Here is a 23,417-nt window from a genome sequence, read left to right on the forward strand (position 1 = left end):
GATACTGAGTACAAGCTTTCCCACAGGAAACGGTGAGTATTGGTTCCTCCTGAATCCATCTCTGCATCTCGCGTGAAGGTGTTTAATAGCCAATAGAGTGTGTGTCATTAGGGCATGCGCACCAAAGCGTGTCAGACCTGGTCCCGCCTGGTCCCAGAGAAAACAAGGGGTGTGCTTGGGTGCTTGTGAGGCAGCAGCGCATGCGCCCCGCAGAAAATCACGGGCGTTGAGGCTCACACCGCAGCGATTGCAGATCTTACATGTCAGATAGGAAGGAGTGGGAAGGGGGTACGAGACACGGGGGCCTGAACACTTACAGCCCGGGTGTAACAGAGGGATGGAGACCCGATGTGCAGAGGAAGAAGAGGGCCGATGTGACTCCGACTGACTCCTTTCTTTCTAACTTAAGCCTTACGAGCCCTGCCTGCAGATGCAACCTGTCTGTCATCCCATCCGTCCCAGTAATCCTTTTTCTATTGCAGCGTTTCCTCCACGGAGGCTACAGGCAGAGGGGACTACAATGACAACCTGGTGAATGCAGACGAGATGGAGTAAAACATCAAGCACAGCGCATGATGCGCATCCCCAGCCCGACAAGGAAGAAGGTAGAGCAACCTGGCTGTTTTTCTGGTGTCGCATGTCAGAGATTTTCCGCGGTGCTGTGGATTGATCGTTTCCTTCATCGCCCTCCTGCTGCCGGTGTCGGTGTATAATGGAGAGCTCCAATGGCTCTGGCAGCGACACCAAACCGCAGAACCACCAGTTGGAGAAGAAGAGACTGAACCGAGCGCCTTCCCCGGCTAGACCTTTCCTCAAGGATGTGCACAGCCGCTCCACCAAGCCACCTGCCATCGTACCCAAATCACCCAAACTCAATAAGCAGCAGCAGCAGCCTGCCTCAGTGCCCTTGGCCCATCCGAACCGCAGCTCCAGACGCAACACAACTGGGGCCAAAGAGAAACCAGCCACGGCAAAAAGTAACACCAAGTCTTCTATTGCGAAAAAGCCCACCAAGGCGCCCCAGCATGCAGCAGCCGAGCCCAAAGCCGCCAGCATCAAACTGGACAGCACCAGCAGTCCGATCCTCGCCAAAGGCAAGAAGGGGAAACTAGCCACGGGGTCCCCGGGCCCTCTCAGCCATGGATCCCCGATCCGGGTACCGACCGGAGCGCCTCTCAGCCGGGTCAGCCAGACCGACAGCAGCTCAGACCTCTCAGACTGCCCGTCAGAGCCGCTGTCGGACGAGCAGAGGCTGGCACCGGCCGCTAGTAGCGACGCCGAGTCCGGTACCGGCTCCAGTGACCGGGATCAGGTGGGAGGCGATAATCCGCTGCGGGCAGAAGCGACCGGAGCGGCTGCTGCTGCTGCTCCGTTGCGCACAACCGACGCTTCCACTGCCAAGGGAAGCATGTCTCAGGCTCAGACCGCTCCGGGGGCGCACGGAGAGAAACACAAGCAGGAGAAACCCTCATCAGGCGCACAATTCAGACTGCCAGGCACCAAGGATATAACTGAGGAGGACCTGCTGCGGGAGGTGGAAGATCTGAGATCGGAAAACGACTACCTCAAGGTATGGCGATGTTATCTCAACAAGTTACAGGACAGGCAAACGTGGCTGCAATGCTTATTTGTTGCATTGCACTTTATATGTCCACCAAATTCAAAATCCACATGTAAAAAGACAGTATTGTGCAGGCTCAGTTAATCTCTACTCCAGAGGCAGCTGTTACCAAAACTGTTCCTTTACAGGGCAGTCTGGGGTTCAATCCCCACCATCACCTGTTTTAAACATGCTTGAGCAACTCCCACCTGCTCACTAATTTAAAGCATAATCTAAATGTATGAATTATTGAAAAACTAAACACATCTCCTTTAAAGCCCAGCTGTCACCCCCATGATCGACTCTCCATCCATCATGTTGTCTTTTTACCCTTCCCAGGCTTCTCTGTGGCTTTGACCTTTATTGATGGGAGTTTTATTGATAATAGCTTTACCCTGCTGTGCCCTTGGACTTTCTTTCTTTTTAATATTGTTGCTGTCAAGTTAAAAAGTCTATTCAGACAGAAAGACTCCACATTTTACTCCCCCATCATGTTGCATCTGGGACACTGAGAGTAGCATCATCTCCATGTAATGATGTGCACAGGGATGCACTGTAGTTTTTTAATCAGTTGTTTGTTTGCCAGCCTTTCATCATTGTTTTTTTACATATTGCATGGAGATCCTGCTTGGAGATTTCATGCAGGATCCCCCTCCCCCCCTCTTACTTTAAGTAGGCTATCCCCCAGAAGTTGGGGAGGGGAGGCAAACAGATGATGCGGCAAACAATCTTGCAGGTTTTTTTTTTCAGATGGGAGATGGGTTTATTTGCATGTTACTCTGAGTATTATTTCAAACTTGATCACGCATGTCTGTGTCTCTCTCTCTGGCTCGGTGCAAACACAAGAGAGTTAATCAGCTTTACCGGCTCTGGCTGTAATGGCTTTATCCCACAGGACTTGATAACAGTCAGATGTCCCATGTGTGTGGGGTTCAAATGCCCTCCTGCCTGGCTGTCAGTCTGCCAGCTGGGACTCTGAGGTGAACTCGTCTACCCCCCCACCCCCACCCCCATACCCCAAAATGTCTGGGAGTCCCCATCACTGCTACAGCTACTGCTCATGGAAATCATGTGTTTGACATCACTCTGTTTATTTCTAGATCATATTTCAGGTGTTTCTTGCTTCTCTTGCCTGAAGAGAAGAGCAAAAGAAAAGATGTGGTCATGAGGGGGAATTTCAGCTGCGTTATTGTGTTTACAGAAATGCACAACTCCAAGAAAATGATTTTTTGGGGGCTGCAACTAACAATTTTTTTGAGAGCTGCAATTACCAGTCAATTTATTGAGTTATCCACTGACAGAATATTAACTTCAGCAACATTTCTGATAATCAGTTAATCAATTTGAGTCATGGTCTATTTTTAAAAAAAATGGGGGCGAAACATATCCTGACAGTTTGTTAAATGTAAACATTTGCTGCTTGTCTCTATTTAATATGATTGTTAACTGTATGTATTTGGATCATGGACAGTTTCATTACGTCACACTCAGATCTGGGTGCCTTTTCAACTTTTTGTAAGTGTTTTATTGAAACAATGAATTGCTGAATCAAGAAATAATCTTCTGAATAATTGATAATGACAATGATCGTTAGTAACCACCCCTTATGTTCATTACCAATGAATCTGCTGAATAATTCGAATTAATATAGTCACTGAATGGACCGTATATTGTCAGAAAATTGTAAAAATGTCCCTTGCAAGTTTCTGGTGCCCAGAGGTGACGTCTACGAAATGTTTGGTTTTCTGAAAATTAGTCCTAAACACAAAAGATATTTAGTTTCACGTCACATAATAAAAGTAGCTAAACATCACATTTTAGAAGCTGCAACCATATAATTTTTGGCATTTTTCCCTTTTACTTACTTAAAGATATATTATGCAGGATTTTCATAAAAAACAATATATAGATGTGTTCCCCCACAGCGCTCAGGTGAGGGTGGGGCTTTATATAAAGGTAGTGACCATGTGCCAGTCAGTAAGCAGCAGACATCCAAGTGACACATCACAAAAACATTCAGATATAGTGAGGCAAAATGCCAAACGAGAGTAAATCTGGGTTCGGCTTTTACTTTCACTTTCTCTGGCGAACGTGTTCACATACAATTCTGCATAGTACATCTTTAAACAACTAATGAATTGCTGCTGCTTGAATTTTCCCTCAACATATTAAGTGTTTGATCAACTTACTATTCATTTCTAATTATAAAAGCCTGCGCATACCGATTAGTCATAATTAGTGATTTTTGGTACATTTTTCTTACATTTCCTGCACAGAAAGATTGATCAATTAATAAAGAAAATAATCAATTCAAGAAGTCGCTCAGTGAATATATCCTCACTTAACACCCTCAAAGAGACAACTAAGTAGCAGTGATGAGTCGGTATAAACTCTCTCCATAAACATTAATGGCATTTTCTAAATATACTTGTTCCCAGGATGCTGCTCTGTCTCTGCTTTTAACCTGGTCATCGATTGGGCCGACCCTGTGTGAGGTCATTAGCTCCTTCCCTCCAGGGCCCTCCTCAGATAACAATGGGCTTTGTGCTTTTCCAAATGAGGATAGATTTAGTTTTCATTAATTGACACACTCTTCCCAACCCCCTTTCAGTGTACAATTGTCTTTTCATCAGGTGCCAGTCAAACCCTTTGGATATCCATCCCAGGGGAAATCTACTGAGCAAACTGACTACTCAGGATGGAGTCAAACAGATACCCTCGAGGTTACTGAACAAACTGCCGTAGTACTACAGATAAATCTTTCCCTTTTTCTCCCCATCAAGGCCGAGTTGTTTCATGTTGATGGAACATGGGGAATGTGAATGCATCCACTCCAAGAGATAAGATGCTTAGAGCCAACTAGTAATGTTACATCATCAGCACTAAGAGTATTTATATTGCCGGCATGCGTATGTAATAATATGAAAGAATAATCTACAAAAGTGAATTGCATCTTCTTCTCTGATGACTTTATACCTGAAATACCTAAAAATTGTTTGAAGTTATGTTGTTGGAGTGGAGAAGTGTCCCTGTTTTCTGTTTTAAAATTCATTAACACAAGTCACTTTCAATGAAGCCTAAAAAAAAAAAAAAGAAGAAGAAATATACAGTATTTCTGACATATCCGTAGCCATTTTGAAGCCGTCGTTACATCAGTTGGTCAGTCTGTTTTTCCAACAGCAAGATATACAACAGTACTTTTTGAATAGTATGAAGACAAACAGACATACTGTACATGGAAATGGACAGGAGGAGCTAAACCAAAAGAAGCCACTAAAGGTGTTTAAGACCTTTAAGGTCCCATATTGTAAAAAGTCAGATTTCCATGTCTTTTTAACATTATAAAGCAGGTATAGGTGCTATATCAATACTTTGAAATCATAAAAAATGCTCAATCCATAAAGGAGTGCATACAGTTTGTATTCAGGAACTGTATCCTTAAACGAGCTGTCAGGACTTCCGTGAAGTTGTGATGTCACAGCTATACTATATAAAGGTGGAAACTGCAGCTACAGTGCCGTTACAGTCGTTCCCCAGTTGCAGTGATGGTGCAGAGTTGCTGAGAGCGCACATGTGGAACACTCGCAAACACTGGCCAATCAGAGCAGTCTGGGCTTTTGTGGAGGAGAGCTAAAAGAGAGAGGTGCTAAAACAGAGCGTTTCAGGCAGAGGGTGAATGCAGATTCAGGCAGACAGTTTGAAAAAAGGAACATGTTTTTTGTACATTACAGCATGTAAACATGTTCCAGTAGAAAACCCAATTGCAAATATGAACCTTGAGATTAGCAAAATGTGGGGCCTTTAAAGGGACAGTTCACCCTAAGATCAAAAATACACATTTATCCTCTCATTTGGTTTGCCATTTATCAATTTAGTTGTTTGGTGTAAGTTGCAAAGTGTTGGACATATTGGCCATAGAGATGTCTTTCTTCTCGCCAAAATAATGGAACTAGATGGCACTCAGCTTGTGGTGCTCAAACTGCCAAAAAAATTTCATTTGAAAAACTCAACAGTAATGTCTCTTTTCAGAATTCATGACCCGGTTACTCAAGATAATCCGCAGATTTTGCTGTTAAAAAAAAAATAAAAAAGTTTGATTTTGGGGACAATTTGTCCCTCCAAGTCCTTTTGTTATACCAAAACTGCTTAACAAATACAAAGACGTTGGAGCCACTAAACAGTATGCCTCCTGTGCACCAACAGAAGTATATATTTCCTGTAAACACAAACCCAAGGCATTATCTTTGAACTTTACTCACACAAAACTAAAAAGAACTTGCTGCTGTTTGCAAAGCAGAGAGATAACATAAAAACAGCATAAACATGAGAGTCAGCACTATTTGCAGCACAGAACGCCAACTTTCATTGGTGTGAGAAAAGAAAGGACTGGCACAAAGGTTGGATATCAGCGTTATTATTGATTATCGTAGTGTGGAGGTGGTATTAAGGTTTCAGCTCTGTATTCATTTGTGTGTCTGTTAGGATGAAGTGGATGAGCTGCGGGCGGAGATGGAGGAGGTGCGAGACAGCTACCTGGAGGAGGAGGTCTACCAACTGCAGGAGCTGCGGAGGGAACTGGACCGCTCCAACAAGAACTGCCGCATCCTGCAATACCGCCTGCGAAAGGCCGAGCAGAAGAGCCTGCGGGTCGCACAGACCGGCCATGTGGACGGAGAGCTTCTCCGTAGTCTGGAGCAGGACTTAAAGGTCTGTGAGAGCGTTTCAGTGTCTGTATGTATGTTGCTTTGTATAAGGGTTTGACCAGTCACCACTGCCAACTGTGGAGGACAAAGGCTGCCAAAATCCTAAATAAATAAATGATTCGATAAATTAATATGAAATTAAATTTACCAAAAATATATATATATGGATTAATTGATTTAATGTGGCATGGTTCTGTTGTAATTTGCTTGTTTGTTTATTTATCTTTGTATTAATTCTCCTTTTACTGTATTTTTGCATTTATTTTTTATTTATTTTAAAATTATTTTTAAACATATTTTTCATTCATTCATCTTCTAACCGCTTCATCCTCTTGAGGGTCGCGGGGGGGGGGGCTGGAGCCTATCCCAGCTGACATCAGGCGAGAGGCAGGGTACACCCTGGACAGGTCGCCAGACTATCGCAGGGCTGACACATAGAGACAGACAACCATTCACACTCACATTCACACCTACGGACAATTTAGAGTTATCAATTAGCCTAGTCCCCAATCTGCATGTCTTTGGACTGTGGGAGGAAGCCGGAGTGCCCGGCGAGAACCCACGCTGACACGGGGACAACATGCAAACTTTTCCCCAATTTTTTTCTGTATTGTTTTCTTTCTGCATTTCAGCTTCATTTTGCTTTTCACCAATTCATTTATCAACTTCAGGGTGTATAGATCAGTGATACAGGCCAATAAATTAACGCCTGCATTTATTATTAATATTAATTCTAGTACATTTAATTGCATAGTAATCTATTTATTGAATTATTTATTTATTTCATTTTCAACTTTGGCAGCTTCTGTCCTCCATAGACATCTACTTTAATTCAGTGTTTTTAGATTTAGATTTAATTTTAGTATGCCCCCAGAATTTAATTAATGCAAACTGGTAAAGCTTTAAAACAGCATCATAAGCGATTAAAGCTGAACCCAGTCTAATGAAATACATAAATGAAATTTATATGTGTTAAGTGGGTTAGAAGTTTATGAAAGTAGTAACTCACAGGAAACTACAGGAAACAGTATGGCTCTAAGTTAAGTAAGTGATTTGCAATAAATCTAACTGTAAAATTAAATTAATAAAAAAATGCTGAGATATTTTTTTTCATTCCGACTGTTTTAGGGCTGCAACTAACTTATTTTTGTCACTGATAACCTTTTAAAGATTTGTCCTTTTGTCCATTAAATGCAAAAAATAGTGAAAATTGTATATCACAAGTCCCGAGGTTACATCTTCAAATTGTTTGTTTAGCCCTATCAATTGTCCAAATCCCAAAGATAATCAGTTTACAGTGACTTGCTAATCATGTAAACACCGCACTATAGTTAAATCAGCTGTGGATGACAGGATTGTGGATGTTTTTAACACAGATATCTGCTTGATATATTGGTCTAACCCAGCAGTGCTTGTATATGTGTTGGTGTGTATATATGAGCCCATACTAAAATATATGATTGTGTGAATGGCCCAGGTTATAGAATATATTTATAAATCAGTTTTGTAATATATGTTTGAACTGCATGTGTTTTACCTTCAACATATCTGTCCCTGTGATTTCAGGTGGCCAAAGATGTGTCGGTGCGTTTGCACAACGAGCTGGAGAGCGTGGAGGACAAGCGCAGCAGAGCTGAGGATGAGAACGAGCTGCTCAGACAGAAGATCATCGAGGTGGAGATCTGCAAACAGGCGCTGCACAACGAGCTGGAGAGGACCAAAGAGGTGAGAGGATGATAGTGGAGATGCTTGTTGATACAAGGCTGTTTGAAGGTCATGGGCAAACATTTGCTTTCATGCAGACAAAGCTTAAAGTCCGTTAAGTTTGCAGAAACAAAAATCCAAGGAATCCTAAGATGCACAAAGAAGTAACATAATCTTGAGAGTTTGGGCCTGGTGGTGAGTGAATGATGATGCTGTTGGAGAGAAGTGAGGGTGAGCTGTGGTAGTCATCAGTAAAAGCAGTAAAGATGACAGCTGTAGTGGACGTTATTATAAAAGAGCATGTTGGTGACTGTGCTGTTTGCACAAGATGAATATCCAGCCTACTGTAAGATGCTAGTCACTGCTGCATATAAACAAGGGGATCAATGGCGATCACCGGCCTGATCAGCAGGGTCACTGGAGCGAATTAATTTCATCAATCATTTAAACGCTCCTTGACAGCCCTTTGAAAACAACTGCTTTGTGCAACGATGCACAGACTATCAGAGCAACCTCAGTCTACATGCACATCATTAACGCTTTACAACAATATGAGCATGTCGTCATTTACAACTTAATTCTGGTAGAATAGTTGCAGAGGAAATGTTGGGTTAGATGCGTCCACACTTGGACGCTTCTGAGTATTTCACAAGTACTAATGAATTCTAAGATGGAGCCACAGTACTACTCAATACCACCTGAAGCTGCAGCCACCCATCCCCCTCACAGCTGAGGTGTGTTTACGAAGCTACCTTGAGGCCAAAAAAGAAATCAGTTCACATAAACGTCTATCTGAAAAGAAGTTCAGCGACTCTCTACAAAAGACTCTTTCCTCACATTTAGCTCTGCAGAAATAAAGAGCTCACATATATTTTATGTGTTCAACCAGCCAAAACCAGGTCTTTTTCTCTAATTTGTTTTTCAGTGTAAACACTCATCTGTTGACAGTGAGCACTCGTGGGGAAATCAAATTCTGGTGACTGACAGACATTTATGCAGCAACACTTAAAAGCTTCTGAGCTCATGGAGAAATAATTAATTATCAGCATTATGAGACTGCAAATTGACCGCACGTTATAAATAAAGACTAACAGGTAGAGACAGTTGTGCAATAATGAATCATAGCGTGTTACTGTGGCACCACTGTCACACACTTTTAATTTGACGTAATGAACTGACAGAGTCTACAGAGTTAGATACAAGCAGAGCTGTTTTAACATCTTTTTAATTAGGGAAAATACCAGTGCTGACATACATACATGTTACCATGGTTACCAGATGATTTACTTAAATAGGATGTGTACATGACCTTATACAAATCAATTATAAGAGAGCTTCCTGTGCCAAAATCACATCTGCTAATATGAAATTTTGCTGGCGGTTCATTTGCACTCACACCACAAAGGAACCACATCAGAGTCTGTTTGCAAGTGGACTCAGACTCACTTTTTCAGGTGATCTTGGTTCTGTTGTTTGCGCCGCACCAGGGTTCGACTGACATCTTTCACACCAGCTCAAATCAACAGCACTAACCAGACAAACGGACCAGGCTTCATTTTAAATAAGCAACCTAACAATCTCCATGAGCCTTAGTAGTTGGTTTTTCTTTTTCTAATTTCCAATATGATGAATATGTTTTGAGTTATGTTTCATATCACTGTTACTCTCATGTTGCTCAGTGGAGAGTGTTTGAAGTAAGGGCTTCTTGCAGGTAATGAGATGAGCGGAGGCTATTCTCAGTGCTGCCAGGGTTCAGCTGCTTAGACTAAATCGATTTTGACATCAGCAGGTAACATGCCGTCTGGCAGCAAAGAGAAAGTAGGCTAATACCACGCCAGCCAGTATGGAGAGTTTTTCTTTTGGCAAAGGGAGACACTGTTTCTTTTTTAGTGTCGCGTGCTGCTGGTTTGATTCCCAGCTTGTGCCACAGTGACTCTATATGCTTCACTGAAAAAGGTCTTCCACTGGTTAAAAATCTATATTCTGAGCCAGTTTATGACCTTAACTATCAGTGTTTGTAACATTGTTGTTTTTAAAGGCAACTTATCAGCTCCCGACTGAGCTGCACGTGCTCAGATGGAGACGGAAAATCCATGTCTAGTCCGGATGTGCTAATGCAGCAAATGCAGGCGCCAGTTTTTTGTAGCTGTCGCTTGATACTGGTAACCTTTCGGAAGAAAACGATTGGGGAACAGTAAGACTGAAATGAGAGGACGGTCCACATGAGGGTTTTTTTTTTAATTTGCACAGCAGTTGTGGTGTTGGCGGTGGCTCCAGATCCTTAATTCTGAGCAGTGTTGGGATACAAAGGAGCACAGGATGACACAGACTCTGTTGTACACAGAGAAACAGGCGAGGGAGTGGGAGAGAGGCTGAGATAGCGGCTGCTCCAAATGATTGCAGATTTTTTTGTGTTCCCCTGAGGTTTGTCCCAGAAAAACACAAGCCGTCTCTGAATCTGCACTTCGACATCACGTGATGCCATGTCTCCCCCCCACCCTTCCTCACCATGCGGCGTGTGTTTATAATGCAGCACCCCAATATTTTCATTTTGTTGCATGGAGATGCACAGTTTCTTTTTCCAGGGTTTTTTTTGCCTTTAGTTTATTCACCATGTACTCATTTTGTCTTTAATTCCCGTGAAATCCATACTGCACAGCGGGTTGCCCGTTTATTCTTTTTATTGCTGATAGCAGGGGACGATAAGAGTGTTTACAAACATTTAGTTTGGGTTGTATTTAAATGAATGAATCAAAGAATCTGCCCTCTGCTCTTGGAGTTGCTCAGTCACAGAGATAAACCTCACAGGAGAGGGGAGGAACACTGATAAGAATGTGGTTCAACTGGCCTGTAAGGTTGCCTCTTCCCTTCTTGCTTTAATTAGGTCTTGTGAATTGTGATCCAGGTGTAATGTAATGCAGTGAGAGGCAGAAAATCTCCACACTCCTTTGGATTTTTAGTAGTTTTTAGAATTGCACTGCATGCACCTGTGTCCTCCTTCATTTTGTTCTTTAAATGATCTTGTCTTGTTCTTTTACCACCTAAGTTAAGTGATAACAGACACTTCTAGGATACAAAAAGCTTTGCTGGCTACTTTTCCTGTCAGGCTTTCTCACCACAGTGTTAAAAGGGCAGCTAACCCCTGATAGTTCAGGCGTCTCTGGCCTTTAAAGCTCACCTCCTCCTGTCCCTGTGCCTGTTCTCTGCTATCAGAGGCCACACAGTGTGACTCTTGCCCAGAGACTGGCACCCCTGCATGGATTAATCCAACAAGAAGGCCTGTTATGAAACAGCCTGGCGTGTTTCAGTACACTCTGATGGGAGGGGAGGGCCACAGAGAAAAAGACAAAGAGGCAGAGTGGCAGAGAATGGCGGTAATCAGATGGCTGTAGGTCCTGTCGGCCTGCAATACGACCACAGCTCCACAGCTTACCGACCTGATATTAAACAGTTTAGGAGCGCAGGCTGACAGGAGCCTCTGTTGTTACACTATTTGCCTGAGGAGCAAATTGCTGCCGCCGCTGCTTCTGTGTGGTCAGTATGAAGGCGAACAGCGATTGGTGGAGATTTTTCATTCCTCTGACATTTGAAGAAAGGCCCACTGATATGTGTAATGAAATGGAACTAATGAAATGTCAACGTGCATAACACAAGCATCAGGTGATTTATTAGGTGCTCTCTGTCCCCTGGGATACGTTCATCTTTCATTATGGAGAAATGATAATTCTTTGTGCTGTGTGCTTGTTGACATACAGAAGCACTGGCTTGACATCAGATATCATGAGGACAGCACACAGTAAATAAATAAATCAAACCAACCTCTCTAGTAGCAGAGGTGTATTTTATTGTGCTAACCCATGTTAACACTCTGATTATACTAGTAAGATTATGCTCCTCTTTGAAGCAGCTGCATTTTGCTGGCACTCAAATAATTTTCCATAAGGGGACAAGATCCCAACAGCAAAAAATATGTACCTTTATCGAGCCATGCAGACAGCTTTCATAGGGACTATTTCTTCAGTCAAAATTTGCTCCAAAGAAAACTTTAAGATGTGAGGACTTAGTAAAAAGGACTTTCTGGATGTTCACATTATTATTGAACTATTTAAATGAACTTGATTTTTTTTTCTTTGCGTTCGTACTAGAAACAAAACCCCATTCACCTCCACTGTATTAGAGTGGGGGCAGAGATCAGAAATGATATAAGAAAACCTTAATAAAGAAACCAAAACTATCATTTGCATGGTTAATGTAGGGCTGCAGCTAACAGTTATTTAATTATTGATATTTTTTATAATTGTTTATTTTTGTTGTGGTTAACTGACGTACCACCTCTGTGATTACAACATATAACATATAACACTATAAAATGTCAGAAAATATTGAAAACTGTCCATCACAGTTTCACACAACCCAATGTGACATTCCGAAACAAAAACAATTAGATAGATAGATAGATAGATAGAAAGAACTTTATTCATCCCCGAAGGGAAATTCAGCTGTCCAGTGGCTCATAAAAAACAACCACACTTCCCTTCATCAACAATGATACGGTGCTATTAAAATAGACATAAGATAAAATAAAATAGTCAATAATTAGTCAATAACTCGATTACTGGATTGACAGAAAAGCAATCAGCAGCTATTTTGATGAATTTATCAGTTTCAGTAATTTTAAGCAAAAATAAGGGAAAAAATACTGAACATTTTTGAGATCCACCTTCTCAAATGAGATGTGTTGCTTTTTCAGTTATATATCATTTTAAAATGAACATCTTTGGGTTGATCAAAATAAATGAGCAATTTTAAGACAGTACTTTGGGCCCTGGGAACTTTACAGACTAAAAAACATGAAAATAATGAATAATTTCTTCCACAAATGTAAAAATAGGAATCGAGGGTATCTCCAGGAGTCGCTGTCACTGAGAATCTTTTGTCGCTGTGTTTCACTACAACAAAGGTACGAGAGGGGAATGCCTGCATTCTCAATAAGTCGCGTCAACAATACCTGAGTGGGAGTCACTGCAGACATGACTTGTTTCATGTCAGAGCGCTTCCCTCTCTCACAACAGCTCAGCAGAAGAAGAAGCGCTGGCTTTGAAGAACATTCTCTTCTTCTCATCACTGCTTCTCACTTCTCCTTCATATCTCCCCCTCTCCTCTCCTCTGCTGTGGTTCCCTGTTGGAAGAGTGTGAAGGAATCTCATTGACCTAGTTAATATCTTGTGTCTGACTCCACCAATGGGAAGGAGAGCAGTCATGAGGAGAGGAGTAGCGTAGGGACTCTGCTGTAAGTCAAAATCTGCTGCAGTGACACGCATCCATATAAAGCTTATCGTCACACAGCGGCTGTGCTGTAACATCTCCATCTACACATTGGACAAGTGTTTGCTTATAAAATATTATTCAGGATTCGACCATACAACTTTAGTTTAGGTGATTTTCATGTTTTTACTCAAATTTAAAGTTTGAAGGTTACACCTGTGTTGTGAAAATATTAAACTATTAATAATTGATTCCTGAAAAAGGTTTAAACTTCATTATATTAATACGTATGTTTATCACAAATTTAATGACATTCAAATTAGGCTAAACCTGTACGATGTGTGGCTAAGCATTTTAAAGGCAATGACGCCGTTTCCCTACAGGCAAACCGTCAGCGACACAAAGCAAATGGGAAAAATCATCAATTCTGCATGAAACCCCGGAGTGTTGTTATAATTCTGAAGTGCTGTCCTTTGAAGTTTAAAACCCATGAAAAATGAAATTCCTCCTCCGTATGAACATGTTTTGCAAGTATTTTAATTTACACAAGTATCAAAGCTGCCACTTTATAATCATAAAACATCCTGAAGCATTCACTGTAGCAGCAATCAAAGTGTCTTTAATGTCCTCAGACACATCAAGGGACGTTTTGTAGAAACACACTTGAAGTCATCTTAAACACAATCTTCAGAAATCTGGTGACTTGGTCCCGTGTTTCACATTTTATTTGGATTTAAAGCGGCAGTTAAAGTATCAAAGCTGGTTAAATGTCGGTTTGACTTTTTGTAGATAACCAGTCAACATCATTTTATTTAAGTAGTTAAAATAGATAAAATGCCAAATCACAGTGAATATATTTTGAGTTTTTTAATGTCTTCACATTTTGAGATGAAGTCATGGTTTATGGCAGGAAAACAGCACCTTGGAGCTGCTTTTCTACTCACTTGTCTTTCCTGTGAGTTAAAAAAATATTTCTCTTTCCAGCGTTGGTTCCATGACTGGTGCAAGTTCAGAGATATTGCCGCCATTTTATGCCAATTTCTGGTCATGTTTATGGTTAAAAATAACAAAAAAAATCAAGGTAAAGATAATCCAGCAGCTTTGCTCTTAAGTGATGCATTTAATCTACTGCAGGAAGGTGAAACATATTTAACAATAAAGTAGGGATAAGCACGAGTACTCGAGTGCTTTGGATTGGATGTCAGTATTCGTTCAACGTATAATTGCCGCTCAACCTCTCACATGTGAACATGGCTTTTATATTTTTTCCTATTTAAAATGGGTAAAATTTTATTTCTTTGTAAAGCTTCTTTGTAAGGCTGTCTGTTGCTTCGCCAAGCGCCTCCTTGCCCCGTTTTCGCTATCCCTCTGTTTACCATGACACACTGCTGCCCACAGACACACAAAGTCACAGGGTTAACTGTGAACATTGCACAGCTAACGTTATCTAACAGTTATTAACAGGTTTAATGGCAGAGTTGAGCAATTTTGGTGTTGGTGTGAGTTTTTTGAACCGTTAAACAGCTCGGCCTCAGATGTTAGCTGCTGCTGTTGTGTTAGCTCATGCTAACTGGGCAGATGTAATGGCAGCAACAGAAAGTTTGTAATTATAAAGTAATTGAAATTGTAATTGAAATTGTATTTGTAATTGAAAGTTTTCTAATATTAACTTTAGATTTATGGTTTTCTAGACTAATTGAAGCTGGGTTTTTTTGTTTTGTTTTGCAGGAACTAGAGTACTCTACAACAGTATAATGCGAGTACTTGAATATTGAAGTTACCTAAAATGTCCATCCCTAATATTAAGACTAATTTCTCATGGAAACATCCCCTAACAGAACATGAGATGTTTCAACAGACACTCAGATGAAATACAGGTGTCAGATGTAGTGAGAATACATATACACAGTGGTGTTTGAGTTAAATGCTAATATCAGCACACTAAAAAAATGCTAATATTCAGATAGTAAGCAGGCTTACCATATTTACCATCTGAGTTCAGCGTGTTAACATGCTAACACCTTCATTTGTAGGGGAACATTAATATCTGAACTTCATGGCAGCTCATCTGACAGCTGTCAAGATATTTCAAACAGAACCACAAATGTCAACCTTTTGGTGGCACTAGAGGAAAAGTCAGGGGATCACCAAAGTCAGTAGGATTCATTATCTGGGAACCGTGAATGTTTGTACCGAATTTCATGGCAATTTATCCAAAGGTTGTTTAGATATATCAGGCTGGACCAAAGTGGCCGACCAACTGTCAGACAGCATTTAGCATGGCTAAAAAGCATTATCTCATCATCCTGCAGTACCCTGCTCAGCTTAACCTAGATCTGAACACAGCACAATATACACAGTGCCCATCCGGTGCTGGTTTCTTGGATACTTCTCTGCTCCACTGTAACAAATGGTATTAGCAGTTATATTTAGGGAGGTTGACAGCAGCTTGGCAGGCTGTAAGTCAGACTGAGTCATTGTATTTCTCACCTCTCCTCCAAACACAAGGAACAGACAGGCCACCAGAAAAAACAGAGCTCCCAATAGTATGTTGAGGGCCATAGCCTTGAGTGAAATATAATCCTCAACAAAACAGTTTTTGGCCTCGACAAAGGAGTGAAGATGTCTGTTCTGATCTGAGTTATAATGTGTGTGATGCACGGTGCAAAGAGCCACACATTTCAGTGGCATTTAAAATACAATTTGGTCGTTTAAAAATGTGATTAACAATATCAGCTTTTACAATGCAGGCAATACTTCTTCGGACAATGTCTAACCTTACAGATTAAATTGTGCTCAATTTCACCTGTTTCGTTACTTTAAGACCATTTGAATAATCTAAGTATAAAACTCTGTTTAAATGGCAGGGACATTAATCGTTGGGAACATCCCTGGTCAGAACTACCTTATAAGGTGATAATATGTTAGGACTGTGTGTCTGTCAGCTTTTCGTGGAGTTCTTCTGCTTCTAGGGACCAAAAATAATCAACAATTGCAGCTTTACACTTCCTGTACAGAGGTTAGGTTATATAATAAGCAGGGCTGGAATTAATAAATATTTTCATTTTCAAATAATCTGCTGAAAAGTTTGGCTTCATTGATCCCCGCACGAAAATTGGGTCATGTTGCAATTTCTCTTATATACACATATATATATATAAGAGAAAAATAAGAGGCATAAAAAATCTGTGTATGTCACAATATAATATATAGAGAGAAAACTGATAAATACGAATTAGGAATATAAGAAATATGTACAAATATGTGTGTCATACTGCAATATATTACCGCAGTGTAAATAAAAATAAAAATGCTGAGATTAATCAAATAAGTGGTTATTCTTTAAAAAAGTCAGAAAAAAACTCATCATTACAAGATCTCAGGGTAACGTCTTTTATTTGTTCTGTCTGATACTTTAAGTGTTCAAATACCTCCCAAAATAGATTTACTATAATGTAAGACAAAATAAAACAAGGAATATTTGCCTTTGAGAGGTTGGAAACTTGAATAATAACATCATTTTATCTCTTTTTGTAATGATTGTTTTGGTGACCAAGTATTCCATCTTGTCGGGACATCTCTGACCTACCAGTAGCACTCCTATGAATCAAAACTATAATGTAGTAAGCACTACTTGTTACATCTCCAAATAATCCTCACCTGTTCAGTGTCAGCCCACGACTCTCTGTCTAAAACTGTGTGTACCCCTGTTTATAGAGGAGACCTCTGGGTGTGTGGAGCCAGTGAGGTCTACAATAGTTTGACGGACTAAAAGAGTTCATTTGATGTGGCAGGGGTCAGAGGCTGTCTGAGTCACAGAGGTTGTCACCATGTTCTGGCCAACAGCAGCAGGGGGATACAGGGCTGTGTCAACAGAGATGTTTAGTACAAAATGCTAAAGGAGGATTCTTCAGGCTGTCTAGTGCAGAACAATATCATATCCTTGTCATGAAAGAGAAATTGTACAGTTTTGGTGCTGAACTATACGTGTCTATAGCACCATGTGTTAAAAACTGTACCGAAAGCTGCCAATCACAAGGAAGCATGTTCACATTTGTAAATGCTTTGCAGGTTTTGGTTTAGATATTGTCTACACAAAAAGACATTAAGAATACCCACAATACTACTGCATTCTCATGCCTAATACAACCAGAAAGCTGGTGTATAATGCTTCTACATGTTCAACTATTCTTAGATAGATTTGGACTTAAATTTAATCAATTTCAGACTGTTTATTGTACAGGCAAATCTTTATACAGTGTCTTGTCTAAGCAAAATTTAAGCTTTGAGTTTGGCTCCTTTTGTTAAACCTGCATTAATTTGTTGTTGTTGTTTTTTGGCCACAAGAGGGCAGCACAACAAGCTGTAAAAACAACACTGACATATTGTCACCTCATAAAGTTGATAGGGCAAACATGTTTACACCCCCTGCAGACATATCATGAAGCAACATTCATTGGGAGTCGTTGTTTGTGGCTACAGGGTTAATATAACTCCTTTCCTGACTTTCCTTTCGCTCTGTTTTGGACTCCACCAACTCCTGACGGAAATATCTGGCTCTTTAGCTACAACTTGCTTGATTATGTTCAACCTTTTTCGTCATTTAGTGCTGGACTAGTAGTACACAGTGGGTTTTTAGATCTCTTTTGTTGAAATGAAAATGATAAGACTGGTAAGACTGGACCAAAACACTAACTTTGCCAGCTATAAAACCAAAACAAGAGCTGAAAGGTGCTAAAAAGCTCAGTAAGGCTCAGAGGAGCTGCAAAACTTGTGAATGTTGTCCATCCTCATGGGCTGTGGCTCAGGAGGTAGAGTGGTCGTCTAACAATCAGAAAGTCAGTGGTTCAATCGACCCTTGCAGTCTGCATGTGGAAGTGTCCTTGGAGAAGATACTCAACCTCAAATTGCTCCCGGTGGCTGTGTCCTCAGTGTGTGAGTGCTTGTGAATGTTTATCTGAAGGCCAGGTGGCTCCTTGTATAGAAGCCTCAGCCACAAGTGTATGAATGTGTGTGTGAATGGGTGAATGGTGCCTGTGATGTAAAGTGCTTTGAGTGGTCGCTATGACTAGAAAACTGCTATATAGATGCAGTCCATTTACCATTGTTATTTATGGGCACATCACTATGAGTGACACCTTTCACAATAAGCAAAGTCAGTTTTGTATTATAAATATTGTCAATATTGTAAGTATAGCTTTAAATGTAAAAAAAATACATACCTGAAACTAAGGTATTAAAAAATAATGTACCACTATGGTATCAATACCAAAACTCAGGTCTGGTTATTGGCACTAGTGTTGTAATTTTAAAACTTTACCCAGCTCTACTTTTCACCAGGCAGAACTCCCTCGTGAGATTGGTTATTTTAAACAACATCTCACCATGCTTTTAACTTGTTTTACAATCCACAAGCACATAAGCTCCCTGAAACAGTGCGGAGCTGTGCTTGGTCAAGCCTACAGTATCCCTTAGAGTCCTTTATCATATTCAAAGTGCTCTATTTCGGGCAATATACTGGTCGTGGAAGCAGCATAGGCAAAATCCCCTGAGCGTTTTCTCTATAGAGGTAGCTGTAGCAGCTTGTATTCAAGTATTGCGGAGGCATATAGACTAATGCTTTCGTTTGAAGTGAAGCACGCTCGTTATAGAAAACGAAAAGACGTGGAAGACTGAGGAGGCAGACAGATGCTGCCACTCCCATTTCTGTGGGGTTGCATGTTGCATGGAGTCATTATTGACTGATGACTTCAGCAGTAAAGACAGAGACCTGCCTACACAGCTCGTTACACTGTAAGGCAAGACTTCATCAAAAGCTGGAACATCTTAGTGAATCTTATCTCTCCTCCACCTCGTTTACTTGCTCTCAATAGCTTCTCTATTGAAGATTAATCCCCTTTTCCTGTCTGTCTTGTCTGTGTTGTACTTTTTAACAAGTTTTAAAAAGATCATTCGTGGGTCACAGAGGAATTTTCAGTGTATGATTTTGACACAAAGGAGAAGAACTTCATCTAAATTGCAAAGATTTTTTAAAAAAAACTTTAAAAGCTGCTGCGTTTATGTAATTTTCATTATGCCGACTTGTGAAACAGACCGAAATTAATATTTAAACTCTATTGTTTTAGGTTTTGCAGACGTGAGCCGTGTCCTGATTCTTCTTTGTTATCATCACCAGTTTTTCAATAATATAGAATTCCCACTACTACCAACAGGATTTGAGTAATCCCTGCCATGACGAATAATAAAACCATTAAAGTAACAGTTTAGTGAACGGTATTTGGTGGACAATTTTATCCACACTAATCCATAGTACTGTAGGTGTGACCCACGTAGAGTCACACCTTGTTATAGATAAATTATTAAATTATAAATTATTGTTTTTTTTCCCCCTTTAAACCAGTTTTAATGAACGTTTGCATACTAGACAAGTGTCATGTATTTAAGAATGCTATGCTGTTTTAAAGGGGACATGGAGAGAGGGGACAGAACAAAAACATTTTGAACAAAGACTTCTGCAAAAGTAGGATAAAAACTATTTTATTTTTTATCATACCTTAAATATAAAACAAAAAATAAACAATAGCCGGTATAGTGAAGCGCGTACTACAGTTGTTCCAATACTGACACTGGTATCAACCTCTGTTATTGCCAAAGATGCTGGATTGCAAATCAGTGATTACACAAGTCTATACACCGATCTAATGTTGCATAATTCATCAATAAACCCGGATAAAATGGTAGTTTTTGCTACTTTAAGACAGTAGCCTCCTCAGGAAGTGCCTACACTGGCAGCTACTGTTTTAGAGTAGTGAAGAAGAATTTATGTGCAGAACATAAAGTTATTGTTGCACTACTGTTGCAATTTTAATTGTCTTTCACTAAGATGTTGCTGTGCTTCAAGTTTTTAAAGGGATCGTTAGCTGTTACCGAGATTTTTTAATGACAGTCAAATTTTATTAGAAAAGAAAGTTGTATGGCATTCATTCTCTGTATCTGTTCATGTTTTACAAAGGGTTTAACCTGAGCCATGCTATATCACAATTGCAACAATTCTATCCCATCCATACAGGGTTAGAAGTATACAGCGGTTTTTTATTTTTTATTCTTATTTTAAGGCAATGATAGCAGATCAGCACTTGATATCAGCCATTAGTGAGCACGAGCATCAGAATCAGTATTGTAAAGGAAAAAAATGCTATCAAAACATCTCTAGCACACACCACTAAAATAAATGGAGGAATATCCAACTTAGCTAAAGATCCTACATTAGCATAAAGATAGAAAAACAAACAGAAAATCTGTTCAAAAGGAGGTTTGGGAATTTTATGCTAGGCAAACATTTTATCCTGATTAAAGGTGACTTCTCTCTGCTTCCACTGAACTAAGAGAGATTTGTGAGGCACCTTTTGATGTTAGACACGTCCTTATTTTTTCATGGTACTAATCAGCTCTGCAGCGAGAGGGTCAGCTGTGGCTGCAGTCTCCTTTACGCTTGTGATTCCTCTCAAGAATCATGAGAAAAGCAGAAAATCTAGCTCAGCCGAGGGAGGAAAACCTCCATAGCTTTAAAAACTCTACTTCAGCTGGTGGCTGTCACACCGCAGACACAAACCCTCTGATATGAACCTCCGTGTGGGCCGATAACAAGTCCAGGTAACGACCCTCCAGATTACCGTGGGCCTCTGCTGCCACCTGAGCTCATAGTTCGTTATCTTTTACAATGTTCTGTGGTGACTCGGTGGACTGCTGGGCTTTGGTAATAACGCAATATTTCACATCCTTTATTGGCTCCCCTCCTACCATTTTCAAGTCACAAAAGATGGCATGTGTTGCAGAGGCGAGGGCCCCTCCCTCCTATTACCAACCTATTGTGAACCTTTTGACACACACAAGGGGACTGTGAAGTACTGGGTGGCGGAAAGTGGCGCAGGGGTGAGGACGACCTCATTATCAGCCAGCTGGACAGCCTGCCGTCCACTCAACCCCCCCCTTTAACCCTCATTTCCCCCCTCTACACCCTCCTCTAACCCGCCTCCCATCCAAGCTCCTTTCGCAGCAGAGAATAACGCTCTGTTGTCTGGTTCCCATTAGGGAGCAGAAGAAACATGGCTGGAGCCCAGAGGGAGGATCCAGGCTACCTCTGCAGAGTCCCAGATAGACTTATAGAAGTTTATGATCATGCAGTTATGAGGTTTTATTCATCTGTGCCTTATTACCATAGACACATACTTAACGATCACAGGATGAAGACTCCCTTCTCTTGAAAAACAACTTGACTGCAAGTCCCTAGCTAGATGCTAATCACGGGCTGAAGGATAATAAGCTTTAGATAAAGGCTTAATTAAAGCCCGACGGCCATCTTGAGAGGGCTGTTTACCGAAACAATCAGATATAGCACAGACTAAATAGGCTTATTGTGTTTTCCACTGTTACACTGGAATGAGATTTGCTCCAGTGAATTCAATTGTCTGATCTTTGGGCTTCCATCAAGGTAGTTTCTATTTTTACATTATGGGTTATGCTGACCCCTGACCAACCTCTGATCTTGGTATGAGATGTCTGAAGGTCTATTATGCTCTATCAGATTTTGGATACAGAGACAATGCTTTTAATAGGATCAAGTCATTGTTGGTTTTGGTCCTTTAATGTCATTTCTTGACAATAAGAAAAACATTGTATCATCACCCTCGTCCGTGTCTCAGAATGCATTTTACAAAGTCAGCAAACAGTTTTAATATTATCCAAAAATAACATTTCTTTGGTCTCAAATCCAAAAATGTTTCCACACATTACTTCTCAGCGTTTCGGCAAGACTCACCAGTCGTCTCTATTTCCATTAAAGCCCCTGAAAACTTGGCTTCAAACCTTGAGTATTTCTCTACACACGTCAAGGTCTTCTTATCATCATCTTTAACTTACAAGTAAAGAGAAATGAGCAAGTGAAGATGCTATTGTCATTGACAGTCCTTATGTTAGATTGCTTTCTAATTGCGACAACCAGTGTTTTCCACAAGCTAAGGATTATTTTACTTTTAAAATCATCTTTTCCTCCTCCAAACAGACCCAGATTATTTAAACAGTTTAAAAACACTGAATATATCAGTTTCAAGTTAGAAATTGGTGTTAATCCGATGCTCTTCGATGGCCAGATTTCAGAAGAAGCTGCTACCTGAGCCGCCACCAACATTTGCTCAGCTTGTTTTTAGGTTAGGACTCCTTCAGTGTTCATTGTTCACAAGGTTTTGACAGGGAGCTGAATTATCTTCAGAGGTCTGTTCCTCTCCAAAACAAACAGACATGGTAATCAAAACCTGTTAAAACACTGAATAAAGCAGTTTCAGGTTAAAAATCAGTGTCCCTGCAACGCTCTTCAGTTGACAGAGAATGTCCGAGTCGAGCTAATGCAACTTTAACTCAGCTTATTTTTCTGATAACTTAAATATCTAGATGTCTGGTAACTAAAATCGTTCATCAGTGTTAAACATGTTACATTCCTTAAAAACAGCTAAGATCTAAAAAGTGATGGTGACGAGACATAAAACAGTAAGAAAGCTGTCGGCTGGAAATCTTTTAATATGCAGCTGCCGCTCATGGTAAAACCCTGATCAACACACCTGCAACAGTCTATCAAGGCCAAAGCCGACAATTCTAGTAGCTACCAGAAATCACTTGGATTCTGTCATACTAATCTAATGTTTATTTTCCAAGTGATAGATTTGGTGGAAGTTCTAACACTGACAATTTGTCAGAATAAATCCATTGTTGGTTTTGGCCTTTTCATGGGATTTGTTCAAAGCAACAGAGATTCATTGTTGTGTCGGACTGGACAAATTGCCAGCCAAATGAAATAAATTCATGCATAAAACGCCAGCTTTATTCTTGAAGTCTTCTTCTTAACCTCAGCTGCACAAACTGGTTCAAGGCAGGTTGCATTAAAAAAAGAGATGATCTGTATTCTTTACATGTCTGAACCAGTGACATTTTTTATGACAGGAACAGCATGCGCAACGTAATATCATATTCCGCTTGTGATTTGTCAGCATTATTTTGCCCAAGGGCTCCAGTCAAGTGTAACTCTTCGATATTATCCCTCTCCGCTGTACATCATGATGAGAGCAGAGCGACATTCGCCCTCTCCACATGGC

At 40.5% G+C, this 23,417-nt stretch overlaps 1 protein-coding gene across 7 annotated transcripts in view; it reads left to right on the plus strand.

Moving 5' to 3' along the window:
• The first annotated feature begins 191 nt into the window (after positions 1-191).
• Positions 192-23,417, plus strand: part of LOC125902330 (microtubule cross-linking factor 1) — a 98,416-nt gene continuing 75,190 nt past the window's right edge. For all 7 annotated transcript variants that reach the window (XM_049598578.1, XM_049598579.1, XM_049598580.1 and 4 more), the window contains exons 1-3: positions 192-1,570; positions 6,083-6,307; positions 7,870-8,028. In XM_049598578.1, coding sequence (XP_049454535.1) covers positions 713-1,570; positions 6,083-6,307; positions 7,870-8,028 — 1,242 coding nt within the window. In that variant the 5' untranslated portion in view covers positions 192-712. The remainder of the gene's footprint in view (positions 1,571-6,082; positions 6,308-7,869; positions 8,029-23,417) is intronic.

The sequence above is a fragment of the Epinephelus fuscoguttatus genome, linkage group LG15, assembly GCF_011397635.1.
Source record: "Epinephelus fuscoguttatus linkage group LG15, E.fuscoguttatus.final_Chr_v1".
NCBI lineage: Eukaryota > Metazoa > Chordata > Actinopteri > Perciformes > Serranidae > Epinephelus > Epinephelus fuscoguttatus.